The sequence below is a fragment of the Pteronotus mesoamericanus genome, unplaced genomic scaffold (assembly GCF_021234165.1).
Source record: "Pteronotus mesoamericanus isolate MK-2021 breed Mesoamerican mustached bat unplaced genomic scaffold, CSHL_Meso_final contig_502, whole genome shotgun sequence".
In the NCBI taxonomy this organism is placed as follows: domain Eukaryota; kingdom Metazoa; phylum Chordata; class Mammalia; order Chiroptera; family Mormoopidae; genus Pteronotus; species Pteronotus mesoamericanus.
The window spans coordinates 2,732,015-2,756,486 of record NW_026555187.1 but is presented as its reverse complement, the minus strand read 5'-3'; the positions used below and the strand labels follow the sequence as shown (position 1 = coordinate 2,756,486).

The 24,472-nt window shown below is 46.4% G+C and overlaps 1 protein-coding gene and 1 pseudogene across 7 annotated transcripts in view; one reads left to right on the top strand and one right to left on the bottom strand.

Annotated features, from left to right (window-relative positions):
- GATAD2A (GATA zinc finger domain containing 2A) overlaps positions 1-24,472 on the bottom strand; it is a 103,462-nt gene that overhangs the window by 55,406 nt on the left and 23,584 nt on the right. For all 7 annotated transcript variants that reach the window (XM_054578937.1, XM_054578935.1, XM_054578934.1 and 4 more), the window contains exon 2: positions 3,328-3,415. Coding sequence is in view for 5 of the 7 variants with exons in the window: in XM_054578935.1 (XP_054434910.1) it covers positions 3,328-3,342 (15 nt within the window). In the remaining 2 variants the exon portion in view is untranslated. The remainder of the gene's footprint in view (positions 1-3,327; positions 3,416-24,472) is intronic.
- On the top strand, positions 16,679-18,263 carry LOC129074999 (vacuolar fusion protein MON1 homolog A-like; annotated as a pseudogene).

Below are 24,472 nucleotides of genomic sequence, written 5' to 3'. Positions count from 1 at the left end.
AAGCTTTCTTGCCTGTGAAATGCGAGCAGCACCCACCCACTCTATCACTAATGCTCTCCAAGGGCTCCACAAAGGGTAGCTGTGTTATTATAGAACGTAAGAATGCTGTATTGAGAGGCTGTCCCACCTGACAGGCCACCAGCCATGGCCCCTCACAGCAATTCTACAATCGCTGAAGGTTTTCTGCTTGAATTTAAATTAACCACAAGCGTCCACCATCCTCACTTTGTAAATGGCCATTTCCCCTGTCCTGGGTGATGTGTGTCATAAAGCTCCCTGAGGGAATGTTTGGGTCAAGCCTGTTTTGTAAACTTTGATTATGGAAAACTGCAAACATACCCACAGAAGTAAAGAGAGCAGCATGATTAGCTGCATGCACCCACCAACCATAGTCTTCAGGTGACCAACGTAGTCTCCTACACCTCACTAGCTTCTGTGAAACAAATCCTACCCAACTGCATTTACAAATGAACAGGTCAGTATTTATCTCCACAGGACAAACCACCACCATCCCAAAATCACACCTTCCAACAATTTAAGAAGCATTCCTTCATCTGTCAGAGTCACAGTGGTTGAAAGCTATAGCACCACCCGCCCCCCATTTCAATCATGCCTTGAAGAAATTAGGTCGTTTAGCCTATTTCCCACAGTCAGGTTTTGCTGGTGGCATCCCTGTGGTAAATACCACACGCTCCTGATTTCCTTTAAACTAGATTTTGAGGCCCAACCAAGCACGTGCACACTCCTTGGGGGCTGGCCACTGAGGATGCTCGCTGTTGGGAGCCATCATTTCATTAGGTTATAATTTAGAATCCCATCACTACATTTTAATCAGCCATGTCAATGGCTGCAGTGCCCATTAGCCATACATGGCCATTTGAATAGATTAAAATTAAATAAAATTAAAATTTTACTTCCTCAAACTATTCCAGATGTAATACTAGACTAGACATGGGTTCATAACATTCCAGAAAAAGTTCTGTAGGGTAGTGCTGATCTGTGAGGGAATCTTGCCCTCACCCACTGTTTTGCTCCTTGTGAGTTCAGTCCATAAATAAGAGATAATAAATGCTTGCTTCGTTCCCTCTATTTACCAATTATCAAAATGAGGTGGTTACCTAACACACTCCAAAGGGACCAGCAAGTGAGCAAGTATCTTCCTTCTCTTTGAGCACCAATATGAACACGGATTTTTTTACCCCTTTGATGCTCCAACTCAAGACTCCTTGTTTTCCCTCACACTCACCTGCCCCACCCTTGGCCAAGGAGGCCCTCTGTGTCCTTCTGACACAACTGGGATGTTCAAAGCAGATTTTGAATTAAAACATTTTAACTTAAATGCTTTGATTCTATATTCACATTTGTATTTCATGCTGCAAATTCTGGTTCTTAGAGACATTAATGGCTTATTTTCTTCTATAACATAACACTAAGACTGCTGGTATTGTTAACCTGAAATCAAATATATTATTCCTAAAAACAGCTAAAGATTTTTAAGTTTCATTTTGCCTTCATGATGTATCTCACTAAACCACTTACAGTCAAACTGTTTAAAAAGCATGCAAAATAAATCTGAGAGATTAAGTCACCAACTTGAATTGCAACTGACATGCACCTAGATTCACTTATTTCATTTTGCTTTGGTTTTTAGGGATCTCCACCCCTCCTTTGACATTCTTTTATTTTATACATATGTAAACACACATCCAGCGCTACGCAGAAGGAAACCTGCATCCGTCTCCAATGACCCTGTCTCAACTCATCCCTCCTCCCAGAGGTGACCATGTGGCTCATTTATATAAGCAAGTGCGCATAGGTCCATATCCTCCCCACCTTTCCTTAGATAAAAAAGGGAGTTCGTGATAGCGTTTTACCCTTCACCTTGTTTTTTTTTTTTTTCCACTTGTCATTTCACCCTAGAAAATACTGTCAGCTGACAGGACGATCTCATTGTGACTTTGCTGAGGGGCTCAGCTCCACCCCATCAGTCCCAACCGACAAACCCCAACTGACAAACACCTAAGTCATTTTCAGTTTTGCCACTTCAGAATGTTGTAATAAAAAGCCCTATCACAATCTTTATTTTTAACAATGTATCTTTGGGATAGATTTTTAGAAGTGGAATTGCTGGAGCAAAGGGTGATTCCCACTCAGAGGAGTTATGAAATCCCAAAGCAACATACAGGGGTGCCCAATTCCCACCAACAGAATCGTGTCCACCTCTATGGACAAACGGTCAGAAATGTTTTGACCATCCAACAACCATTATTAGTATCAGAGAGACTGAGCATCTTCCATACTTTGGTTGGTTAAGGGCCACCTGCATTACTCTTTCTGTGAACTGTTTTTATCTAAGTCACACCCACTTTTGATTCTGAATATCCAACACAAGGCCCATCTCTTGGCATGTGAGCCATGCGTACCTGCCAAATGAACGGGACCCAACAGGAGAACTTCAAGGGTGAACACTGAACACCATGTCTACTAGCCCAAGCAGGCAGTCTGACCCTGTGTGCACACCAACAACCACGTATGATGTGGGTGTTGCGTGAAGGCTGTGTGTGCCTCATGGCTTGCCAGGAGTCAGCTCTCCTCCCGCCCTGCTCCTCTCTTCTGTGCCCAGTATGTCCTGGGTGACAGGAAGAAGGAGACCCCAGTTGACCACAGGCCACAGTTCAACTGAAGTGGGTGTGAGGTGGTGCTAACGAGAGAAAACCTAAAGTAAACTGATTTGTTGGACTGACTGATACCCCACAACAAAAAGCACACAAGCTGACATACTTATAAATCTTTTAAAAATTCCACCTGGATAGCGGGCTCTGACTGCTGGGTCCTGAGAGCCCTTGACAGAGCCTGCATATGATGGCTCTAAGCGGTGAGGAATAGCTTCATTTCCCCACAGACATAGGATGAGATAAGGGCAACCAGCTCCAAGCACCAGTGCAAGGCCTGCACTGCTGACAATAGCAAGGAAAAATTCTACCAGTTTTGGTCAGCATTGGGAAATCACAGAAATGCCCAGAGGGTCAAGGCCACCTGGCCGGGATTATCCCCTGCCCCTGATCCTCACAGAGGATGGCTCATCCTATTTAGGCCAGGGCTTTTCAAGTGAGTGATCCCTGAAACACAAAGCAGGCGGGGTCTGGGTGGCCCCATGGAGATTCTTAGCACACAATCCTGGAGGACCTGCCTTCCTCCATTTCATCTAGGAGGTGGCAGCAGCTTCCGAAACAGTGCTCAGTTTCATCAAATGTCCAAGGAGCTGAACGAGGCCCGTTAGGCAGGTCAGAACCTTCATTACAGAGATACCAGAACCCAAGCACTCACCTGGCTTCTGGGCATGGGACTCTGGTCCTACCAGCAGGCCATGGCAGCAACTACGTAAATGGCAACCTGTGTCAACGTGCTTGCCAACCTATAATGGAGGACAGAGTAAGAAACACTGAGTTTCCAAGGAAAGTTTCTGGAACATTCTGGTAGTTTTAAATACCTCCAACCCCTAGGATTACATAATGGAATTTCAGAGTTCAACCAAAACTCTGTCTCAGCTATCTTCCACAGGGGGCAGCTGAGGAAATAAATTTCTTCAGTCTGACCTATGACCCGATGCGGTGTTAACCAATAAACACCAGCATGGCAGATGTTATCTTCAACAATATGATGGAGACATGAGGTTGAAGACAGCCACACATCCACATGCCAAATACACAGAAAATGGTTCAAAGTTTGATTGTTAACGGTAATATCATGAAGAGCAGAAACAGTAATACTCCGCATTTAATAGGTGCTAAGAGTGAGTTCCAGGTATTGTTCTAAAAAACTCGGCATCTCTATGAATGCCCAGGACAACCTTAGAGGCTGGTTATAGAATCATACCCATTCTACAGATAAGGAATCTGATCTATCTGATACTCAGGAACTTGCCCAGAGTCACCTAGGTCTCCCTCTCCAGAAATGACCTCTTTGTTCCCTGGCACAGACCCCAGAGAAATCACCCACCATTCCAGTCAGTGCAGGATTTGCCCTTAACAAGTTGAGGGTGTAGGGTGGGGACTGACACGCTTCACCTTCTAAACGGAGGCAGCATCACCTTTGTGGGGCAACTCACAGTTTTACCCCAGGGATCATCTCCACAGAGCTAATGCTGCCAAGGGAGGAAGGGGTTGCCCGTTTTACACACAGAAAAACTAAGGTTCAAAAATGTTTGGAAACTCTCCAGAGGTCACAAGACATAGCTGGTTTCAGGACTTCCCATTCTTTGTGACATCAGACGTCCAGGGCTCCAGTCACAAAAGCTAATTAAATCCATTGAACCAGACGAGTCCTGGGCTTAGTTTTGTCAGTATCACCTCTGCTGTCATTCTTTGCACCCACATGATACCAGAGCTTGCGTGATATAAAACCTTTATATTTAAACTGGGTTCACAGTAATTCATAGCTCATGGATGGTGAGAAACACTCCCACAGGAGAACTTGCAAAATATATCAGTGAACTCCTTGGAAAGACCTTTGGGCACCAAGGAGCACACAGTGTCCTCCTGAGTGAGGTCTGGGGCAGGAAACACAGTGGATGAAGTTAATCCTAGTTCTTTCATACCTCCCAAGCAGCGACCTCTCTCTGCCATGGAAGGGAAGCCTCAGAACCAAGGGCCCTGGGCTTTCCGTGCAGCTGCTCCTTTCAGGATCAAGGTCAATACAAAAGTCAGCGGTATTTCTACACATTGGCAACAAACAACCAGAACTACAAGCTTAAAAAAAAACCCAACCATTTAAAACAGCATAAATGTGGAATACTTAAGAATAAATTGGATTTTTTTAAAAAATTGCAAGACCTATAATATAAAAACTATAACAACTACATTCTTGAGAGAAATGAAAAAATAGATAGGTCTTGTCCATGGGTAAGACATATCAGTTTTCCCCTCTAAATTGATCCAGTTTAATGCTGTCCCCATCAAAAATCCCTAGTACGCTTTTCTGTAGAATCAAGCAGCTGACACTAAAATTTATGTGGCAATGTAAAGGACCTAGAATAATGAAAGCAACATTGAAAATGAAGAACAAATTCCGAGGGCTTCCCCTACCTGAGCTTAAAGACTTACCATAAGGTTGGTGAGGAGGGAGGAGGGGACTGTTTGAAAGAAGGTGAAGGGATACATGAAGGACTCATGGGCATGGACAATGGTCTGGGATTGACTATGGAAATGGGACGGGCCGGGCAGAGTGGCCAGAAGGGGAAAATGATGGGAACTAGTGTAAAACATAAAGGAAGGAAGGAAGGAAGGAAGGAAGGAAGGAAGGAAGGAAGGAAGGAAAGCAGGCAGGCAGGCAGGCAGACTTACCATAAGGCTACAATAACTAAGTCTGTGATATGGACATAAAGACAGACATGTAGATGGAATGAACAGAATACACCCATGAACATGTGGACAACTGATTTTCAACAAAGATCCGAGTACCCTATTCCATGAGACCATAAGATTCACTGGACAACATATCCTGGCAGGGTTAACCAACAAGGAGGAAGGTCATCTTAATCTGTTATCACAACACACACAGTGCATCCTGGGTAGAGTGCAATATGCAAAGAAGTTTTGAGGTCACCTCAGACCATGCTCCACCATGGCTTTCCCAATCTCTTAGCTCATGGCACACCTAGTCTTCTAGCTGCTCAGGTTAAAATCTGGAGTTGCCCTCTTGATCAGACTACCCCACTATCCAGTCCATCCGGAAATCCTGTTGAGTCTGCCATCAAACACACCTGGGGTCGAACCGCTTCTCACAAGACCCTCCCTCCTATAGTGGAGGACAGCAAACTAAACCTCCTTTCACTCCTTGGCTCAAAACCCTCCAAAGGCCCTTCATTCATTTAGAGTGAAGCTTGAATCTCCCCTAGACTTGGAGGCCCACCCACCAGCCACCTGCTTATCCTGCTCCAGCCATGCTGGCCTTCTGGCCATGACTTCAACACACCAGGCACCCTCCCATCCTGGGGTCTTTTTACGTTTTAAACAAAATCCCAGATCCTTTATAATTTTAACAATCAATTCTTCAATTTGCACCCCAAATTGAAAACGACCTTTGAAAAAAAATAACTACCATACAAAAAACCCTAAATATCAACAAATGGCCAGTCCATATTCAGCTCACGAAATTTCTCAGAAGTGTTTGTATACAGCCCATTCTAACAATAGCTGTCAGCGCATTTGTGCTGGCTGCTCCCTCTGTCTCAATCACTCTCCTCTGAGATGGCTGACCTACTCCATGCCCCCGCCGCCACCCCCCCACCCAGCTGCTGCTCAAATGTCTTCCTCCCAGAGGCCCACCCTGCTCCTTCTCTCCTACAGCCCTGATCTCTCTGCACGCTCCACACAAGGCAGCTACTGTCTCTATGGACTTTCTCACCTGACAAAAACATAAATGCCACAAGGAAAGAGGTGTCTGTCTGCTTGATGCCTGTTTTATTCCAAGCACCTAGAACAGTGTCAGATGCATACCAGGTAGCCAATAAATACTTATGGAATGAATGAGCCACGATGGTTTAACATTTAAGTAACCAATCTGAGGAGCAGCAGACCCTCAGATACAATTAGTGTGAAACTCAAAAAGGAGCCGAAATTAAGCACACACCACTTAGCACCCTGAGAACTGGGAGTATTTCTCTAAAATAAACTATAATCACTATTCATTGATATAGCATTTGGACTGTTTGCTATCTACCCCTACTGGCCTGGTTTAGACAGCTTTTACTGTTTTTATTTCTAACCCATACATTTAAAACAGCATCAAGTAACCCGTAAGTACACAATTACCAACTCATAAGAGACTCTTCTGCTCCCCTGATAAATCATTATGGTTTGGCTTTGACCCTGCACCTGGGTACTCCACTTACACATACGCGTGCGCACATGCACACACACACACCCCTCTCCCACACCAACTCTGAGACACACCCTAACACAGCAATTTCCCAGTCTGAAAGAGATTACACTTGGTTAGAGGGCAGCCATGATGATTTACGTGAAATCAAGTTGCTGCACTTTGGGCAGCAGAAGTCCTGTGTTGCCATCTCATCCTCTGGAGCTCAGGCAAGTAATGTCAGCTCCCCTTCAACTAGAGGCAAGGAGCCCCAGCCAGACACCGCCCGCTATCTGGGGGGCTCCAGTTCCGAGGAGACTCTTGGGTTGAAGCTCCTGTGGCCAGCACAGAGTGAGGTCTCTGGGGCCATGGGCACCTGACCAGGAAGCCTGGGCTCTCCTAGGCACTCCCAAAGGGCCCATCATCCCTGCCAGAGGCCCAGTCCTTATGGAAGTTGCACATTTCTGGTCTCCTCCTGCACGAACCAAACACTTGCGCTGTTGCTAAAATCCTTTAACTGTGTCTGCACCCAAATATTTACCACTATGGCTCAAATCCAGTTCTGGGAACATGACATTTGGAAAATAAACTCTGAGGCAAAACCCAACAATTCACCTTCTCCTACCCCTAGGTCCACGGTCCACTTGTTCTGTGCAATCCAAGTGCCCCTGAAGACAGGGTCAACCTAGACTCTCTCTGTCAACAGCCTTACCAACTGTTCTGCCAAACTGTCAAGGAAGGGAACTCCCTGGCTGGCCCTATCGGAAAGGGAGAAACTGAGGCAGAACAAACTGTGAAGCATCAAGAAAGCCCACAGGTTATACTGTTCCAACATGTACTGGCTAATTGGGGAAGGACTGAATTTGGTTTTCTAATCTGGGGTCAGCAAACTACTGTCTGGGCCCGTGGTGGCGAACGGTATTCCTGGGATACAGCCATGCCCACCCGAGTAATGCACTGTCTACCAGCTGCTTCACCTACAGAGTAGAGCTGAGTAGTAGAGACAGAGACAATACAACCCCAAAAGCCAAAAATATTGAGTACCTGATCCTTGAAAGCAGAAAGGAACTGCAGCCCTGATGGGATATGCTAAGTATTAAAGAAACAGAGAGGACGCAGCCACAGTGGCATGACTGAGACAAAAAAGGCACAGGCACACCAAGGAGGTACTCCAGCTCCATTTGGCCCCAGAGGACAAAGCGGTACCTGCTCCCCTCCCCTCAAGGTATGGCGCCTCATTAACCTGCAGAGCAGGAGAGAGCATGACTCGGCAGACTAAAGGCAAAGAACCAGCCCCAAGAGGGCCATGGAGCCGACAGCAACGCCACACAAGCCCATCCTTGGCAACCAGGGCTGGCCTGTCTTCACTGTCAAGCCAAGGTGTGCACTAGGGTAACAGCCAGTACGTGCTCTCCAGGGCCCTGTCTGCCCCTGCCTGTCCTCCCTCAGCCACAGTGTAACTGCAGCCTCATTGAGGGACAGATCCTCTACTCTCTGCACTGCACCAACGAGACCATTTCTAAAGCCCCTTGAAACCTCCCAATGCTAGCAACACCTCACCATGGCCTTCAAGGCTCTGCCCACTTTACGCCCAGGTGACCCTATGGAAGTCATCTGACACACACATATGTGTATGTTTTCACATACACACACCACGCTCCTAGCTCCAACCACACCGGCCTTGTCTCAATTCTTCACACCCCACCACACCTGCCTGCCTCTACTGCCAGGTCTTTCCACATGCTCTTCTCACTGCTGGGAAAGTCCTCCCTCCCACTCATCCTTCAGACACAAGCACAAGCAAGCACCTGTTCTTCAGGCCTGCTCTGCCTGCCAGCTCTTACCCCACTCACCCCCACCCCGTTTCCATCCCCCAGGACTACAGCACAGATGAACTTGATATCTTGACACCGAGCATACAACAGGCTCTCTTCTCCAACTGCTCCACAAGACAAAGGGCTCTTGCTCATCTCCTTACCCAATGTCCAACAAGGCACACAGGAGGAAATGGCAAAATGGAATCCTCCTCGAGTTATAAATACCCAACCACTACGCTTCCACCAAAGACTTGAGTCAAAAACGTAACAATATAAATATAAACTCTACCCCGGAAGAAACAACATGAAGATAGGCAAGGACACAGCCCACCACAGTCCAAGGGGAAGCTCTCACTGCCTCCTGCGCATGGCTGTTTGGAGAAAGGCATTCGGAGGTTCCAGAGGCCTCACAGCCTCATGCCTTGAGGAGCCTCCCCTCTCATCACTGAGATGTGTGAGCTATACCTCAGCACCTATGCACCCACATCCTGCACTCCCCTCCTCCTTTGTTATCCGACCATAAAACACCTAGCCACAGTAATTCCAACAGATCCCTGTCCTCTCCAAGGCTCGACTCCACCACACCCCTTTTCTCGTGGGCATTCCAGCAGTCCCTCCCTTTCACACCACCAAACCATTCCAATTGTTCCAATGCTTCCTCCTGATGAATCACTAGCTGCAGGAGCCCACATGGACCCCTCAGCCTCTGGGCCCTCTGAGACCAAGTAACAGGCCCTGGCACCAGGTACATTCTCAAACAGAAACTAGCCCTTACTTTCACTACTGTTAATTAATGCTGTTTCTCAAAATATTGACTCCTTTCTAGAGGTTCCTTTCAATGTTTCTACTCTTGCTCCCCAGCAGCTGCCCAGACGAGTCCCCATGACAGTTCAAAACTTCAGACATCTGGAACAAAGGAGGCAAGAATATACAATAGGGTAAAGACAGTCTAGTCAATAAATTATGTTGGGAAAGCTGGACAGATACATACAAAAAAGAAACTAGACCACCTTCTTACACCATATATAAAAATAAACTCAAATTGGAATAGACCTAAATATAAGACCTGAAGCCAAACATAGGCAGTAAACTCTGGCATTCCTCTTAGTAATAGTTTTGTTGATAGATCTCCTTGGGCAAGGGAAACAAAAAGAAAATATAAACAAATGGAACTACATCAAACAAAAATTTTTGCACCGCAAAGGAAACCATCGACGAAACGAAGAGACAATCTACCAATTAACTGGGAAAAGATATTTGCCAATGATACATCCAATAAGGGGGTTTAATATCCAAAATTTATAAAGAACTCACACAACTAAACACCAAAAAAACCAAAAACAAAAACCAACAACAAACCCAAATGAAAAAAAATGGACAGAGGACCTGAATAAACATTTCTCCAAAGACACACAGGTGGCCAAGAGGCATGAAAAGATGCTTAGCATCACTAATCATTAGAGACATACAAATTAAAAAGAGATATCACCTCACACCTATCCTTAATAAATAAGAGCTGGAGAGGATGTGGAGAAGAGAGCCCTCATGCATTTGTCAGCGGAACTGCAAACTGGTGCAGCCACTATGGAAAACGGTACGGAAGTTCTTCAAAAAATTAAAAATAGATCTACCACATGATCCAACAATCCTACTTCTTGATATATATCTGAAGGAACACAAAACACTAATTTGAAATGATACCTATATTCATTGCAGCATTATTTACAATAGCCAAAATATCAAAGCAACCTAAACGCTGATCAACACGTGACTGGATAAAGATGGCGCGCGCGCGCACACACACGAATATTACGCAGCCATCAAAAAGAATGAAATCTTGCCTTCCAGCCAAGATGGAGGCGTAGGTATATACACTTTGCCTCCTCGCACAACCGAAATAAGGACAACAAATGTAAAAACAAAAAATAACCAGAACTGCCAGAAAATTGAACTGTACAGAAGTCCAACAACCAAGGAGTTAAACAAGAAACATTCATCCAGACTGGCATGCCAAGACAAAGAAATACGGCTCAAATGAAAGAAGAGACCAAAGCTCCAAAATAGAACTAAGCAACGAAGAGATAGCCAATCTATCAGAGGCACAGTTCAAATCTCTGGTATCAGGATGCTCACACCAAGTTGGTTGAGTACAGCTGCAAAATGAAGGAAAAAGTCAAGGCTACAAAAAGTGAAATAAAGAAAAACATATAGGTAACCAACAGCAAAGGGAAGGAATCCAGGACTCAAACCAATGATTTGGAGCAGATGAAAGAGATAAACATTCAACCAGAAAAGAATGAAGAAACAAGAATTCAAAAAAATGAGGAGAGACTTAGGAACCTCTGGGACAACTTTAAACGTTCCAACATCCAAATCACAGGGGTGCCAGAAGGAGAAGAGGAAGAGCACGAAATTGAAAATTTATTTGAAAAAACAATGAAGGAGAACTTTCCCAATCTGGCCAAGGAAAGAGACTTCCAGGAGATCCAGGTAGCTCAGAGAGCCCCAAAGAAGTTGGACCCAAGGAAGCACACACCAAGGTACATCATAATTACATTACCCAAGATTAAAGATGAGGAGAGACTCTTAAAAGCAGCAAGACAAAGGAGACAGTTACCTACAAAGGAGTTCCCATAGACTATCAGCTGATTTCTCAAAAGAAACCTTGCAGGCAAGAAGGGGCTGGCAAGAAGTATTCAGAGAGTCATGAAAGACAAGGACCTACACCCAAGATGACGCTATCCAGCAAAGCCATCATTTAGAATGGAAGGGCAAATAAAGTGCTTCCTAGAGAAGGTCAAGTTAAAGGAGTTCATCATCATCAAGCCCTTATATGAAAGGTTAAAAGGACTTGCCTAAGAAAAAGCAGATGATCAAAAACTATGAACAGTAAAATGACAACAAACTCACTATCAAAAACTGAACCTTAAAAAAAAAACCCAAAACATAAACTAAGCAAACTAGAACAGGAACAGAATCACAGAAATGGAGATCAGATGGGAGGAGGAGGGGGGACAATGGGTTGGGGGAGGTGCAGAGAATAAGAAGCGTAAGAAGTAGGTACAAAATAGACAGGGGGATGTTAAGAATAGTATAGGAAATGGAGAAGCCAAAGAACTTATATGTACAACCCATCAACGTGAACTAAGAGGCAGGGGAGGGGGAATGCTGGAGGGGGGAGGTGCAAGACAGAAGGGAATAAAGGGGAGGAAAAAAGGGACAACTGTAATAGCATAATCAATAAAATATATTTTTAAAAACTATGCAGGAAAGAAAAAAAAGAATGAAATCTTATCATTTGCATCAATATAGATGAACCTAGAGGGTATTATGCTAAGTGAAATTAGTCAGAGAAAGACAAATAACATACGGTTTTCCTTATATGTGGAATCTAAATAGTATAAACAAACACAACAGAAACTGACAAATACAGAGAACATGGATGTTAGGGGACTGGGTGAAAAAGGTAAAGCGAGTAAGAAACATAATTGGTACTTACAAAACAGTCATAGGGGTGTAAAGTACAGCATAGGGAATATAACCAGTAATATTGTAATAACTACATGGGGACCAAAAAACCCAGAATTTATGAAAACTGTGTATTTATTCTTATTGTACATGTTTAAACTTCAGTCACCTTCAAAGTACTCTCCATTTGAGGCAACACACCTATTGAGATTTTTTTTTTCCACTGCTCAAAACTGTTTTCGAACTTGTCGATTTTGATGCCTTTTAGTGCTTCTGCCTTTTTTGTTTTGCCTCTTCCACATCAGCAAAATGGTTCCCTTTGAGGCCTTTTTTTTTTTTTTTCCGGGGAAACAAAAAAACAAAAAAAGTTGCTTGGGGTGAGATCAGGTGAACAGGGAGGGTGGGGCACAGGGCTCACACTGTTTTTTTGTCAAAAACTGCCGAACACTCAACACGGTGTGGGCAGGTGTGCTCATGAATCACCCATCATGAAATGGGCAAACACACTGGAAGTCTTCAAATAAATAAATAAATAAATAAATAAATAAATTCACAGAAGCCGAAGGCAACCTCTCACAACAATGCCAGCTGATACACTGATACAGATGGGTTCCTAGAACGCTCATCTAGAGAGGGAAGCCTGTACTACAAGGGGCCGGCCCTCCAGAAGATAATTCCAGGTTTTTCGGGGGACCCCCATGTAAATGGTGCCAGGTGGGTACTAGACAGACTTATCAGGTGAATCACTTCTTAAATTATACAGATATCTAACCACCATACTGTATATATGAAATTAATACAATAATGTTGAATGTCAACTGTAATTGAAAAATAAAATAAATTTAGATAATCGCCATATTTAAAATGTCCAGGAATCAAATGTCCACATCTAGCCTAGTCTGAGACTCTAAGAAGTGTCAGAAGTGTTTAGTACTGAGGATGTATACGCATTACAATATTAAAGGCCTTCCTGAAGAAAATGTCCCAAGAACAAAAGAGGGAATGACTTCTCTGTTAATAATGAGGTCCTAGGAACTGGTGTCTCCCACTTTGTGTCATGCTGTATTAAGGAAATTCTCTGACAAATAGCCACAGGAAAACAAGGAAATACCTTTCGTCTCTGACCTGAGCGCTAGAGCAGAGAAGACCTCCAATGTTCCCTGACTCTGCTCTCCAAAGCCCTCTGAAGACTCCAGGAATCCTGTATTGTCCCACCAAGCGTGAACAAGTACATCCAGGTCCCACCCCTCTAGGGACCAAAGAACACCCACGGAATCTCTGTGCTCCAACACTCCCAAGATGATGTTACAATGAACCTTCTAGAACCATACATATCCTTTTTTTCTTAAATCCTACAGTATCTGGCACAAGGTGGGCCATCAAAACGACTGCCTTTGTTTCTTTTTTGTTTCATGTAAGCTAACTCTTAGGGAAGATAAAATAATGCTCCCATAGGGACGTAGGATATTTCTGAATTCAAAAAGGCTCCATTTGCCCTGGCTGGTGTGGCTTAGTTGGCTGGAGTGTCGTCCCATGAACTGAATGGTCAAAGGTTCAATTCATGATCAGGGCACATGCCTAGGGTGCGGGTTCAGACTCTGGTTGGGGCGTATACTAAACGTGGCCAACTGGTATTCCTCCCTCGAATTGATGTTTCTCTCCCTCCACCTCTCCTTTCCCTTCTCTCTAAAATCAGTAAGCATGTCCTTGGGTGAGGAGGGTACGAACAGTTCCCTTTTTTTTTTTTACTATGTTAAAATATAAAAATATATGTATATAAAATATATATAACATGCTCATAGACACATACAAGAGAGTGGTGATTACCAAAGGGGAAGGTGGTGGAGGGAGTAGTAAAGGGTAAAGTGGGTCAAATATATGGAAAGAGATTTTACTTTGAATGGTAAACACAATGCAATATACAGATGATGGATCATTGAATTGTACACTTGAAACCTATATAACTTTGTTGACCAATGTCACCCCAATGAATTAAAAAACATACATAAAATTTACCCTCTTAACCATTTTAGGTGTATGTTTCAGTGCTGCTAAGTTCATTCACGATATTGTGCAACTATCCTCCACCATTCATCTCCATAACTTTTTCATCTTGCAAAAGTACAACCCTGTTCCCATTAAACACCAGCTTCCCATCCCCCCACCCCCACCTACCATTCCACTTTCTGCCTCTATGAATTTGACTACTCTAGAAACCTCATATAAGCGGGATCATACAGTATGTCGCTTGGTATCTAGCTTACTTCATTTAGCACAATGTCTCTTCAAGGTAGATCCACATACATTTTAACCCTTTGGGGCCCACGTATGTACAGAACAAAGTCCATGGACAAAGCCCTGATATACCCACAGCCCAAATGGCTTCCCAGACCAGGCATGGCCCTGATGTCCTCCACTATCAACCAGCGCTTCCCACCACTCCCCAAATGAATTGCACAAAAAAAACAGTGGCACTGGAAAGACCCAGAATGGTGAAACAGCAGCATCAAATGTTATGCCTTGGATGCACTTCAAATGCACCCGTCTCACCCCTGCTCTTACCTCCCACCACACTCTGTCTCCCTGGACATACCTCTTCCAGCCCCATCTCACAGCCAGGAATCAGGGAGTCAAAAAGTGCCTGTCAGGTGAACAGTAACGATGACTAACTTGCGTACAAACTTTTCCTACAAGTGGAAGCCAGAGACATCACAGCTCAACCCAACCCTATTCCCTGAAGCACCTGGGCCAGACATGGGACTCTTACACAGGTCCACTGGGGGAATGAACCCTGAGCTCCCAATATATCGAACTCTAGACAGGAGGGACCTAGACAACAAGCCCACATACCATGTCACTGAAAAGGAAAACGCTGCATCCCCCTCAAGTTCTGAGCACCAAGCCCACCCATCTGTGAGGCAGAGCCAGGCCCAGACCCTAGCTGAGACCCAAGAATGCTTGCACCGAAAAAAAAAAAAAAAATGGTAACACCAAGGGAGCTCACACAAGGTATCCACTCACAGTGGGAGGTTATTTTGTTGCTCATAGTTTCAAACAGGAAAGCCCAGAGCACCCCAATTATCTCTGGGTCAGCTGTTCCTGAAAAGAATAACAGGAAGAGAGCAAAAATGATGGTCCGAAGTCCCCTGCCTAGTTTGGCTTGGGCAAGCAACCTCCTTCGCAAACACACATGTCCCTGAGTGACATGTCACAGCAAAACGCACCAAGAGCCTTCTGAGACAACTAACAAGAAAAGCGGTTGAGCAGCTGAGTCTTCAGGACCAGCTCAAACAGGAACATTTGGGAGCGAGGGTCACAAAAAGCCCAACCTGCAGAAGATATCGCCTCCATTGTAGCAGGTGGCCAACAGGAGGTTTCAACAGCATCCAGCCTCCCTCCCAAAACAGACCATCCAGGGAGCTCTGTGTTGCATGGAATCTCAAACAAATGTATTAGCTTCATAACTGGGTTGTGTTTATTTTCATGTCAAGAAATAAACCCTCCAACTACTTTATTCTTGAAGAAAGGTGAGAATTCTTCCTTCACCAACGGACAGAATATTCTCCACTGCCCTGACCACAGGTGCTATGCACTACCTCAACCCAGGTCTGTGCATCTGCAGGATTCTGTGTGCCACAGGAGTGAGAGCAAAGCCACCACCTAAACATCCCCAGGCGATGAATACAGCCCCATTCAGCAGATTAACTTAACTCACTTATCAACAACAAGGCACCAACTCTGATCTGCATATTCACAATGGGGCAAAGACCAAAGAACACGCAAAGTCTTCTGAGGAGCAGCATGGAGGTCACTGCTGGGCCACCTTCAAATACACAGTCCTGGTGCATAAACAGCCAGATCCGGCGTGCAACCTCATGCCCCCAAGTGGGTGCTACTCACATACTTTCCAGAATGTTTTCCTTTGAAAGGGAGAAGGAAAAACATCTGTTTGTTGTTCAAGAGCACCCAGAGAGAACAGCATTCTGGGGTAGCCCCAGTATATACAAATAAAGACCTGGGCCAACATCCAAGATGAGACTATTATACCCAGTTAATAACAGCAGACAGGAAGGCAAAAAATCTCTCTGAAGAAAGACTAGCAGGGAGTACCTCCAATTCTCACCTCAACTCCCACTGCCCCCTCCCCAGCTGCACCACTCTAGCTGGAAAGACCTGGAGCCTCCAGAAGCTTCTGCCTTGATCTCAAAGGATTCCATCTTCCAGGCTGGCAACAAGAGACCAGGAATGAGTGACTGTGGTCTATTAAAGCAGGTAGTTTCCAGACCGCTAAAGGATGTCTAGATCCGAATCTCAAGAGTCTAGGTCTTCCTGGGCCAGCAGCTGGGCAAGAGGTGGTGAGAGGGGGCAGTAGTCCACGCTGTGGCCAAGTCTCTGTCCACAGGGTGTTGTAGCCCTGCGAACCTATGCCTTCAATCCAGACCCAGCCAGACACCAGTGTCCATCTGGGGGTCCGGCAGAGGGCAATGACCGGCAATCTGTGTATCCTGGATCCCCCAGAGAACAGGACAGCCCAAAGGATGGCTGCCGACTTGCAGAGAAAGAGAAGCAGCAAATGCCCTGACAGCACATTGGCTCCTTCTGATGGGCAGAGTATGGAGAGAACCAAGAGCCCCACACCAGGACTGGCCCAGGGAATGGAGCCAGGTGCCAAGCAAGAGAGTACCATGTTTGTCCATGCCTGTTCCTACAAGGACATGACTGAACTGGAGGATGGGGCGGCTCCTGGGGAGAGTCTCAAGGAGGGTAATGGGAGTCGACCACTGCTTCCTGCAGACATGTGCCAGATCAGCCATGACTTCAGTGAGCTGAGCACCTGGCTGACAGGTGTGGCCCAAGACCTCCAGGAGAAGATGCTGCTACTAGAAAGCTCTGAGGACTGGGCCGAGCCCCCAAGGGCTTCCAGAGACCAGCCACAGAGCCCTCCCAGAGAGGGCACAGGCCCAGGGGATATGGAGACTGCTGAGGTCTGGCAACTGCACCAGAAGCATGTCTTAATGCTGAGCGAGGTAGGGAAACCTATGCATTCCAGTTATGGGTCAGAGGAGACATCTTCCAGCACCACGACTGGTGGCCCTAACGACCTTCCTGGAGGCTGACGAGAACACCATTCATTCCATCCATGCAGAAGGCTACAAGCTGGTATTGGTATGCCAGAGCCCACTGGTGCTGGTAATGGTAGCCCACACACAGCAATCTGGCATGAAATGAGACAGAATCTGTGCTATGTTTACCAGATCCTCAGCCTTCTTACAGGCATGCAGCTGAATCACCATCTTTTAGCAGAAGCAGAACTACAACCTGCAGTGCCAATCTTGGGCTCAGAGCACATTACCAACAACCTGCTGCAGCTCATGGTGCAAGGCCCTAGCTTCCTGATGGGGGCGGCATCATGCCTGCCCCAGTGGCGGCTCGGTGTGATGCCATGCTAGCCTGCAGCAGGTGCGCACATGCAGCACTTGTGCACCACAAGGACCAATTCCTGCACCTCGTCGACTTGCTCCTGCTCTTCAACCTTGTGAGTTCCTCCTCGTCCTTCCACGGGGGTGAGGTCTGGATGCCCATGTGCCTGCCGACAGTCAACACAGCCAGCTTCTTCCATGCGCACATCTCTTACCTGGAGCCTGACACTGATCTCTGCCTGCTTGTCTCCACCAACCATGAGGACTTCTTTGTTGTCTCTGCCTCTGCTTTCAGGAGCACCTTTGGAAGCGGAGCTGCAGGAGGCACTGCACATGCCCTACTATAGTGCTTCTCAAGTGGGTATCCGTGACCATTGCCATTTCTTCTCTATTACAGAGCTCAGGACTCTCCGCCAGCCCTGAGATTGAGGCCCCATACACCAGTGAAGAGGAGCAGGAGGAGTGGCTACAGGGCCTCTACCAGTACCTGCACAGCCATGCCCATAATGCTTCCCCACCCACTGAAGACCAGCTACTGCACAGGCCCCAACAAGAACCTCCTGATCTGAGCGACTGGTACTTTTGAGCTCTACATGTGCTATAGCTCCCTGGAGACCAATGCCATCCATAAGCTGATGTGCTGGATCCACAAGGTAGAACACCACCTCTTCATCTTGATGCCCCTCATGTATTGATGGGAATGCGTGTGGGCTCAGCCCTCCTAAGTCCACTGGGTCATGGAAGCCATGGGATCCTCCAGGCAGGGCTGCCCAGGGACCAGGCAGGGACTAGTGCATACATTAAAGTGCTTTGGGAAGAAAAAGACAAAAAACAAAACAAATCTGGAATAGCTAGTGAGCACACAGACAGATGGCAGGGTCGGTGTCATATATCCACAAACCTTCCAGATGCCCTAAAGCCAAGTTCTGAACAGGAGGGTAAACTTGGTAGAATTCTAGAAATCCAATCTGACACTGGCCCTTCAAATAAGAACCTGTAACCATCTGACAAACCAAACTTCCCTAAGAGGCAGAATTCAGTTTCTCTGACCATTAGGGCCCAGGTCAAACAGTCAACACCATCTGCTAACTTCTCAGTTGTGGCAGGAGCTGTCTACCAACCACACAACAGTACTGATGGCCTTGACTAAAGCCACATAGTTGGCCCAAGAGGTCCTAAGGCCTCATGGCAAGGTCCACGCCAACAAGCTGGTTCTCAGCCCCAGACACTTCATCACTGCTGCAAACTCTGATCATGAAACACTGCAGCAATGACAAAAACCACCTAATATGCTGGGAATTGTGAAGAAAGAAACTATAACAAATGGCAACAGCAATCACTAAATTGTGGCTTACACCACTCGCACCAATCAAGAACAAACTGAGAAACAATGTAAACAGATCTCATGCCTTCCTGACAATGGACCTGACAGACAATAAAAGTATGATCAGAGGGTTCCAGAAAAACGTGTTCCTCAGGGAACATGTTCCCAGAACCCCCAACTGTGCTCACCACCCCCAGAGCCCTACAGGGTAAAATGAGGCCCAGATGGAGGTGAAGGTGGGCTACCCTTTGCTTCCCTCAGCTGTCAAGTGCTTCCCAGCACCCTGCATGGACACTTTCCATCACATAATCCTCACAGAAGGGCTGCTTGCAGGGAGGGGGGTGCCAGAGAGAAACAGGGCTCTGCCCCACTGGGAAGAGTTTCGCTCAAAGTGTCCCAACAGCCAGCATCTAGGGAGCACACAGGAAAGAAACTGCCCTGGGGGTCTGATACCTGGGGAACCCCGCTCTAAGAAGAACAAGGCAGCAAAAACCAAACTGCCCCACAGAAGCTTTAGAAGAGTGAAGGATCTGCCTCCCGGGATGCGAGGGCAAGAAGTCAAGTCTTGAAGCTTGCCTGCTGCTTCTCTCTCAAGTCAGGAGTTTTCCTTGCTGGTAGAGGCTTCAGTACTAAAAATTCTGGTATGTTATGAGGTGCAACACCAAGGACACTTGAATCCCTGCCTTAAAATAAGAAGACCTGAAGAAATCTGCAAGGGCCATGGAAGTCCTCAGTGGGACTTCACCTGCATTTGAGACTAACCCCAAACCTGGGGGCGCCACAAAAGGCAGGACTCTGCCACACAAAGTCCACATCCAACATGAACTGAAGTGCCTTTCTTTCACACACCAGAGTGACTGCACAGGTGAGGCTCCTCCAGCAGGCGGGACCAGCACACACACATACAAGCACACATGTACACATGCATATACTCATACACAGGGCCAGCACATACTTTATCTTCCAGGCAAAGGTGCACTTCTAAGCTATCAGTTGTTGAGTATACAGACTGCACATTCCAGACAACCACTGTCCTAAGTGCGGTCAGGTTCCCAAGAGACCCACAAAGTCTACCTCACTCAGGTATCTCTAATCACAAACCTACCAAGACAACCCAATTCCAAGCAAGAAAGAAAACCCCTGGGAAGTCACGCAGAGTCCCAGGCCACCAGCCCTTCATGCAGGGAGGCTGTAAGACAGGCAGGAGCAAGGCCATGCGAGGGACAAACAGGGGTGGTTCACTAACCCAAGCCTTCACTAGGCCAGCCTCGTTGGTGATCCTCATGATCCTCCGAGGCCCACCCTACTACTATGCTCTGCCTTCAGCAGCCTCACACAGACCCAGGTCCTTCCTAACCAGCAAGCACCAAGATCCAGCTCCAGCCCCAGGCCCTGCAGGTCTGTCTCCAAGACCCAGTGACACTACTGTCAGAGCGGGGGCTCTTCTCTCCCCACAGTCCAGGCTCCTCTTGAGTATTTCATCAGGTTTCAGCCTGACTCTTCGTTGAGAAAGCTACCCCTGGGCACACAAATTCAAACTGCTACAGAGAAAAGCATACTGGAAACAACTCTGAGGACTTTGAGAGAATCATCATTTAACATGTTGGAAAAAAATTGGTTACTAACTTCCAGTCAAGGTGATGGTATAGGTAAACACGGCTTGCCTCCTCACACAACCACATCAAAATTACAACTAAAATATATAACAACCATCACTCAGAACCGACAGAAATCGAGTTGCGTGGAAGTTGTCTGACAACTACAGAATACAAGAAACCACATCCATCCAGACTGGTCAGAGGGGCACAGACATGGAACAAGCTGGTCCCTCAACCACATATAGTGGATAAAAATTCAGAAAGGGTATCTCAGGAGCAAAGAGTCCCAGTCCCACACCACATACCCTAGCCCAGGGTGCCAGTGCCAGGAAGATAAGTCCCCATAACTTGTGGCTGCAGGACCAGCAGGGATTGAGTCAATAGAAGAAACTGCTAGAGCCCCAAGCAGTTCCTCTTAAAGAACCCACACATGAACGTACTCAAACTCACTCCCTCTGAGCTCCAGCTCCAGGGTACCAGCTTGAAAGGCACCAATGGCATACAGGGAGGAACTGAAGTGCCTGGCATCAAGGTGGGAGCTGGGGGACTGTGCTCCCCCAGACAGAGAAGGGGGCAGAGGACACAGTCCCTTTTGTGAACCCTCCTCCCACAGAGCCAGTGTCAGCAGGCTAGTGCTATATCTGAGACTCTGTCAGCCTGGCTAATACTGATTACCCTGCCCTGAAGAGCCCCTGGGGCTACTTCTTACCGGACTTACTTCCGGGCCCACTCCAGTGACTTTTCCATATGAATGGCTGGTCTTGGCTCATTCTTCACAACTTCCTAAACCCTATCAAACAAGCAACAGCTGGCTTCAGTAAGCCCCCAGCCCCACTGTACCTCTTGCTAAGTGGCCCCAGGCACAGCACTAGCAGCAGCCAGCCTAGATTCACAGCTTGTCTTTACCTGGGAACCTCCACAAGTAGCAGCCATCTCAGACTGCTTCACAGCTGCTCATGCAGGGTGGCCCCAGGCAGAACACAGGTGGAAGGTGACCTTGGCCTGCACCACTGGGAAAACCCCAGAGCCTGCGTACCCCGGTGGACAGCTACAGACCATGCTGGTGCATCACAATCCTCCCCCTGCACAGCTAATCCTCCATGGAGGGCAGAGGATGGTGGTTAAGTAGTCACAGCCAATCCTTGCAGCTGACTGGCATGGGTAAATCCCTCCCACTGACCTGCCAACAGCAACCAAGGCTCAACTACAAGAGGAGGATGTACTCAGCCCACATGAAGGATGCACATCGAATACCCAGCTTGGGAGAAGGAGGAAGCTGTGCCACTGGACCCTACAGGACATTTACTACATTAGGCCATGCTACCGAGATAGGGAGTCATAGCAGCTGTACCTAATACATAGAAACAAGCACAGGGAGGCAATCAGTTTAAGAAGACAAAAAAAATGGCCCAAATGAAGGAACAGATCAAAGCTCCAGAAAAAGAACTAAACAAAGTGGAGATAACCCATCTATCAGATGCAGAGTTCAAAACACTGGTTAGAAGGATGCTCAAGGAACTTAGTAAGAATCTCAACAGCATAAAAAGATCTAGTCAGAATAAAAGGATTCACTAATTGAAATAAAGAACAATTACAGGGAAACAACAGTAGTGTGAATGAAGCTGATATCAAATCAACGATTTGGAACATAAGGAAGAAAAAAAACAAGCAATCAGAATAAGAAGAAAAAAGAATAAAAACAAAACAAAACAAAACAAGGATAGTGTAAGCAGCCCCTGTGACAACTTCATGCATTCCAACATTCTCATCATAGGGGTGCCAGAAGGGGAAAGAAACAGCAAGAAACTGAAAATCTATTTGAAAAAAATAACGAAAGAAAACAGACATGCAAGTCCAGGAAGCAGAGAGTCCCAAACAAGATGCACGCAAGGAGGCCCACTCCAAGACACATCATAATTAAAGTGCCAAAGGGCAAAAATAAAGAGAGAATCTTAAAAGCAGCAAGAGAAAAGAAGTTAGTTATCTACAGGGGCATTTCCACAAGACTGTCAGCTGATTTCTCAAAAGAAACTTTGCAGCCTAGAACGGACGGCAAGAAATATTCAAAGTCATGAAAAGCAGGGACCTACAGCCAAGATTGCTCTACCCAGCAAAGATATCATGTAGAATCAAAGGACAGATAGAGAGCTCCCCAGAGAAGAAAACATCAAAAGAGTTCATCATCACCAAAGCTTTATTATATGAAATGTTAAAGGGATATTTTTAAGATCAACACTATGAACAATAAAATGGCAATAAATACATATCTGTTAACAATTGAATCTAAAATACTAAGCAAACGAGAGCACACAATCATGAGTACGGAGAGCGTTTTGATGGTTGCCAAATGGGCAGGGATGTGGGGAGATGGGTGAACTGGTGAGGGGATTAAGAAGTATAAAGAGGTAGTTACAGAACAGCCAGGGGGATGTAAAGTACAGTACAGGAAATGAAGTAGCCCACAAACATACCCATGACCCACGGACATGAACAATGGTGTGGAGACTGCCTGAGGGAATGGGTAGTCCCGGGTGGAAGTGTGACAAGGGGGAAAACTGGGACAAATGTAATAGCATAATCAATAAAATATAATTTTTTTAAAAAGAAAAAGAAAGTTGGTTACTAAAAAAGAAAAGCGTAACAGTGGCAAACAACTATTGAATTCTTTAGCTGGTGCCAGGTGTCATGCCAGCACTTGACACGCATGACTACATTTAATCCTCATAACCAGAGAACAAGGTACTGGCAATGTTACCCACACTTCATGTGGGACTGCCAATGTCACCCACATTTCACATGAGGGCTGCCGTTGTCACTTACACTTCACACGGGGACTGCCACTGTCAGCTGTACTTCATGCAGGGACTGCCACTGTCACTTAGACTTCAGACAAGGGACTGATACGTCATGCAGGGACTGCCATTGTCACCTACACTGCACATGAGGGACTGCTGTTGTCACCTACACTTCACAAGAAGGACTGCCATTGTCACCCACACTTCACGCGAGGATTGCCACTATTATCCACACTTCACACAGGGGACTGCCATTGATGCCCGCACCTGACAGGTAAGAAAGATGGGGCTGAGTGGTCAAGGATTGGACAGGGTCACAGGGTTACGAAGTCAAATGGGGATTCAGACCCAGGTCTGCCATCTCCCAGGCCCAGGCCCAGGCCCAGGCCCAAATCTGAACCGCTGTAAGTGCAGAAGAGTCTGACTCTAAGACCATCCTTGGGCTGGGTCCTTCTCAGGGCTCTGGCAAAACTTTCTAGAGCAAAGATCAGCACACCCTTGATTCCTCTTCTCAGAACACATTAACTTAACCCTTTACTGAATTGCTGGGAAACCTCCTAGAGGGCTGAGCGCCAATGTACATGCTGGCATCCAGTGGACTTCCTTGTGTTCAAACAGCACAACCCTTGCCCATGAAAGGCAGTGAACAGAGCAGATTTGGACCAGTGGGAAGGGAACTGGTCCCACGGGTCACTAGCAAAGCAAGGAGAGTTCAAGGACGGCAGAGGACACAGGGGCCGGAGGACAGCCCAGGCCCTGCAGGAAGGGCCTCCCAAGTAGGCAGCAGGCGGGGCCCACACCAGCCCTCCCAGTTCTGCATATGGGGCACCAGGCTGCTGCCTTCACTTAACTCGCCTCATTACTCACCGCCACCCTCAAACCCAGAATCAATCAGGACCCTAACAGTGTTGTGGTCATCACCAGCCAGGTGCTGAACTCTGATCCAAGTCATTTCTTCCAAGTGCCAAATCCCCAAAGCCCCTTTCCTTCCTGCAACCACAACCCCTCACCACTCTCGAAACCAGTGTCATTACTTGGCAGGACACCTACCTGTCTTCTCCCCTAGATTATGCCAAAAGAGCCAAGATTTGAAAACATTTGAGCAATGCATGAAAGAAGGAAAATTTCTAAACCAGGAAGCAGCAGCTGTTGGAATAATTCATGTGGATATTTCAGAGAAGCGTCTTAATCA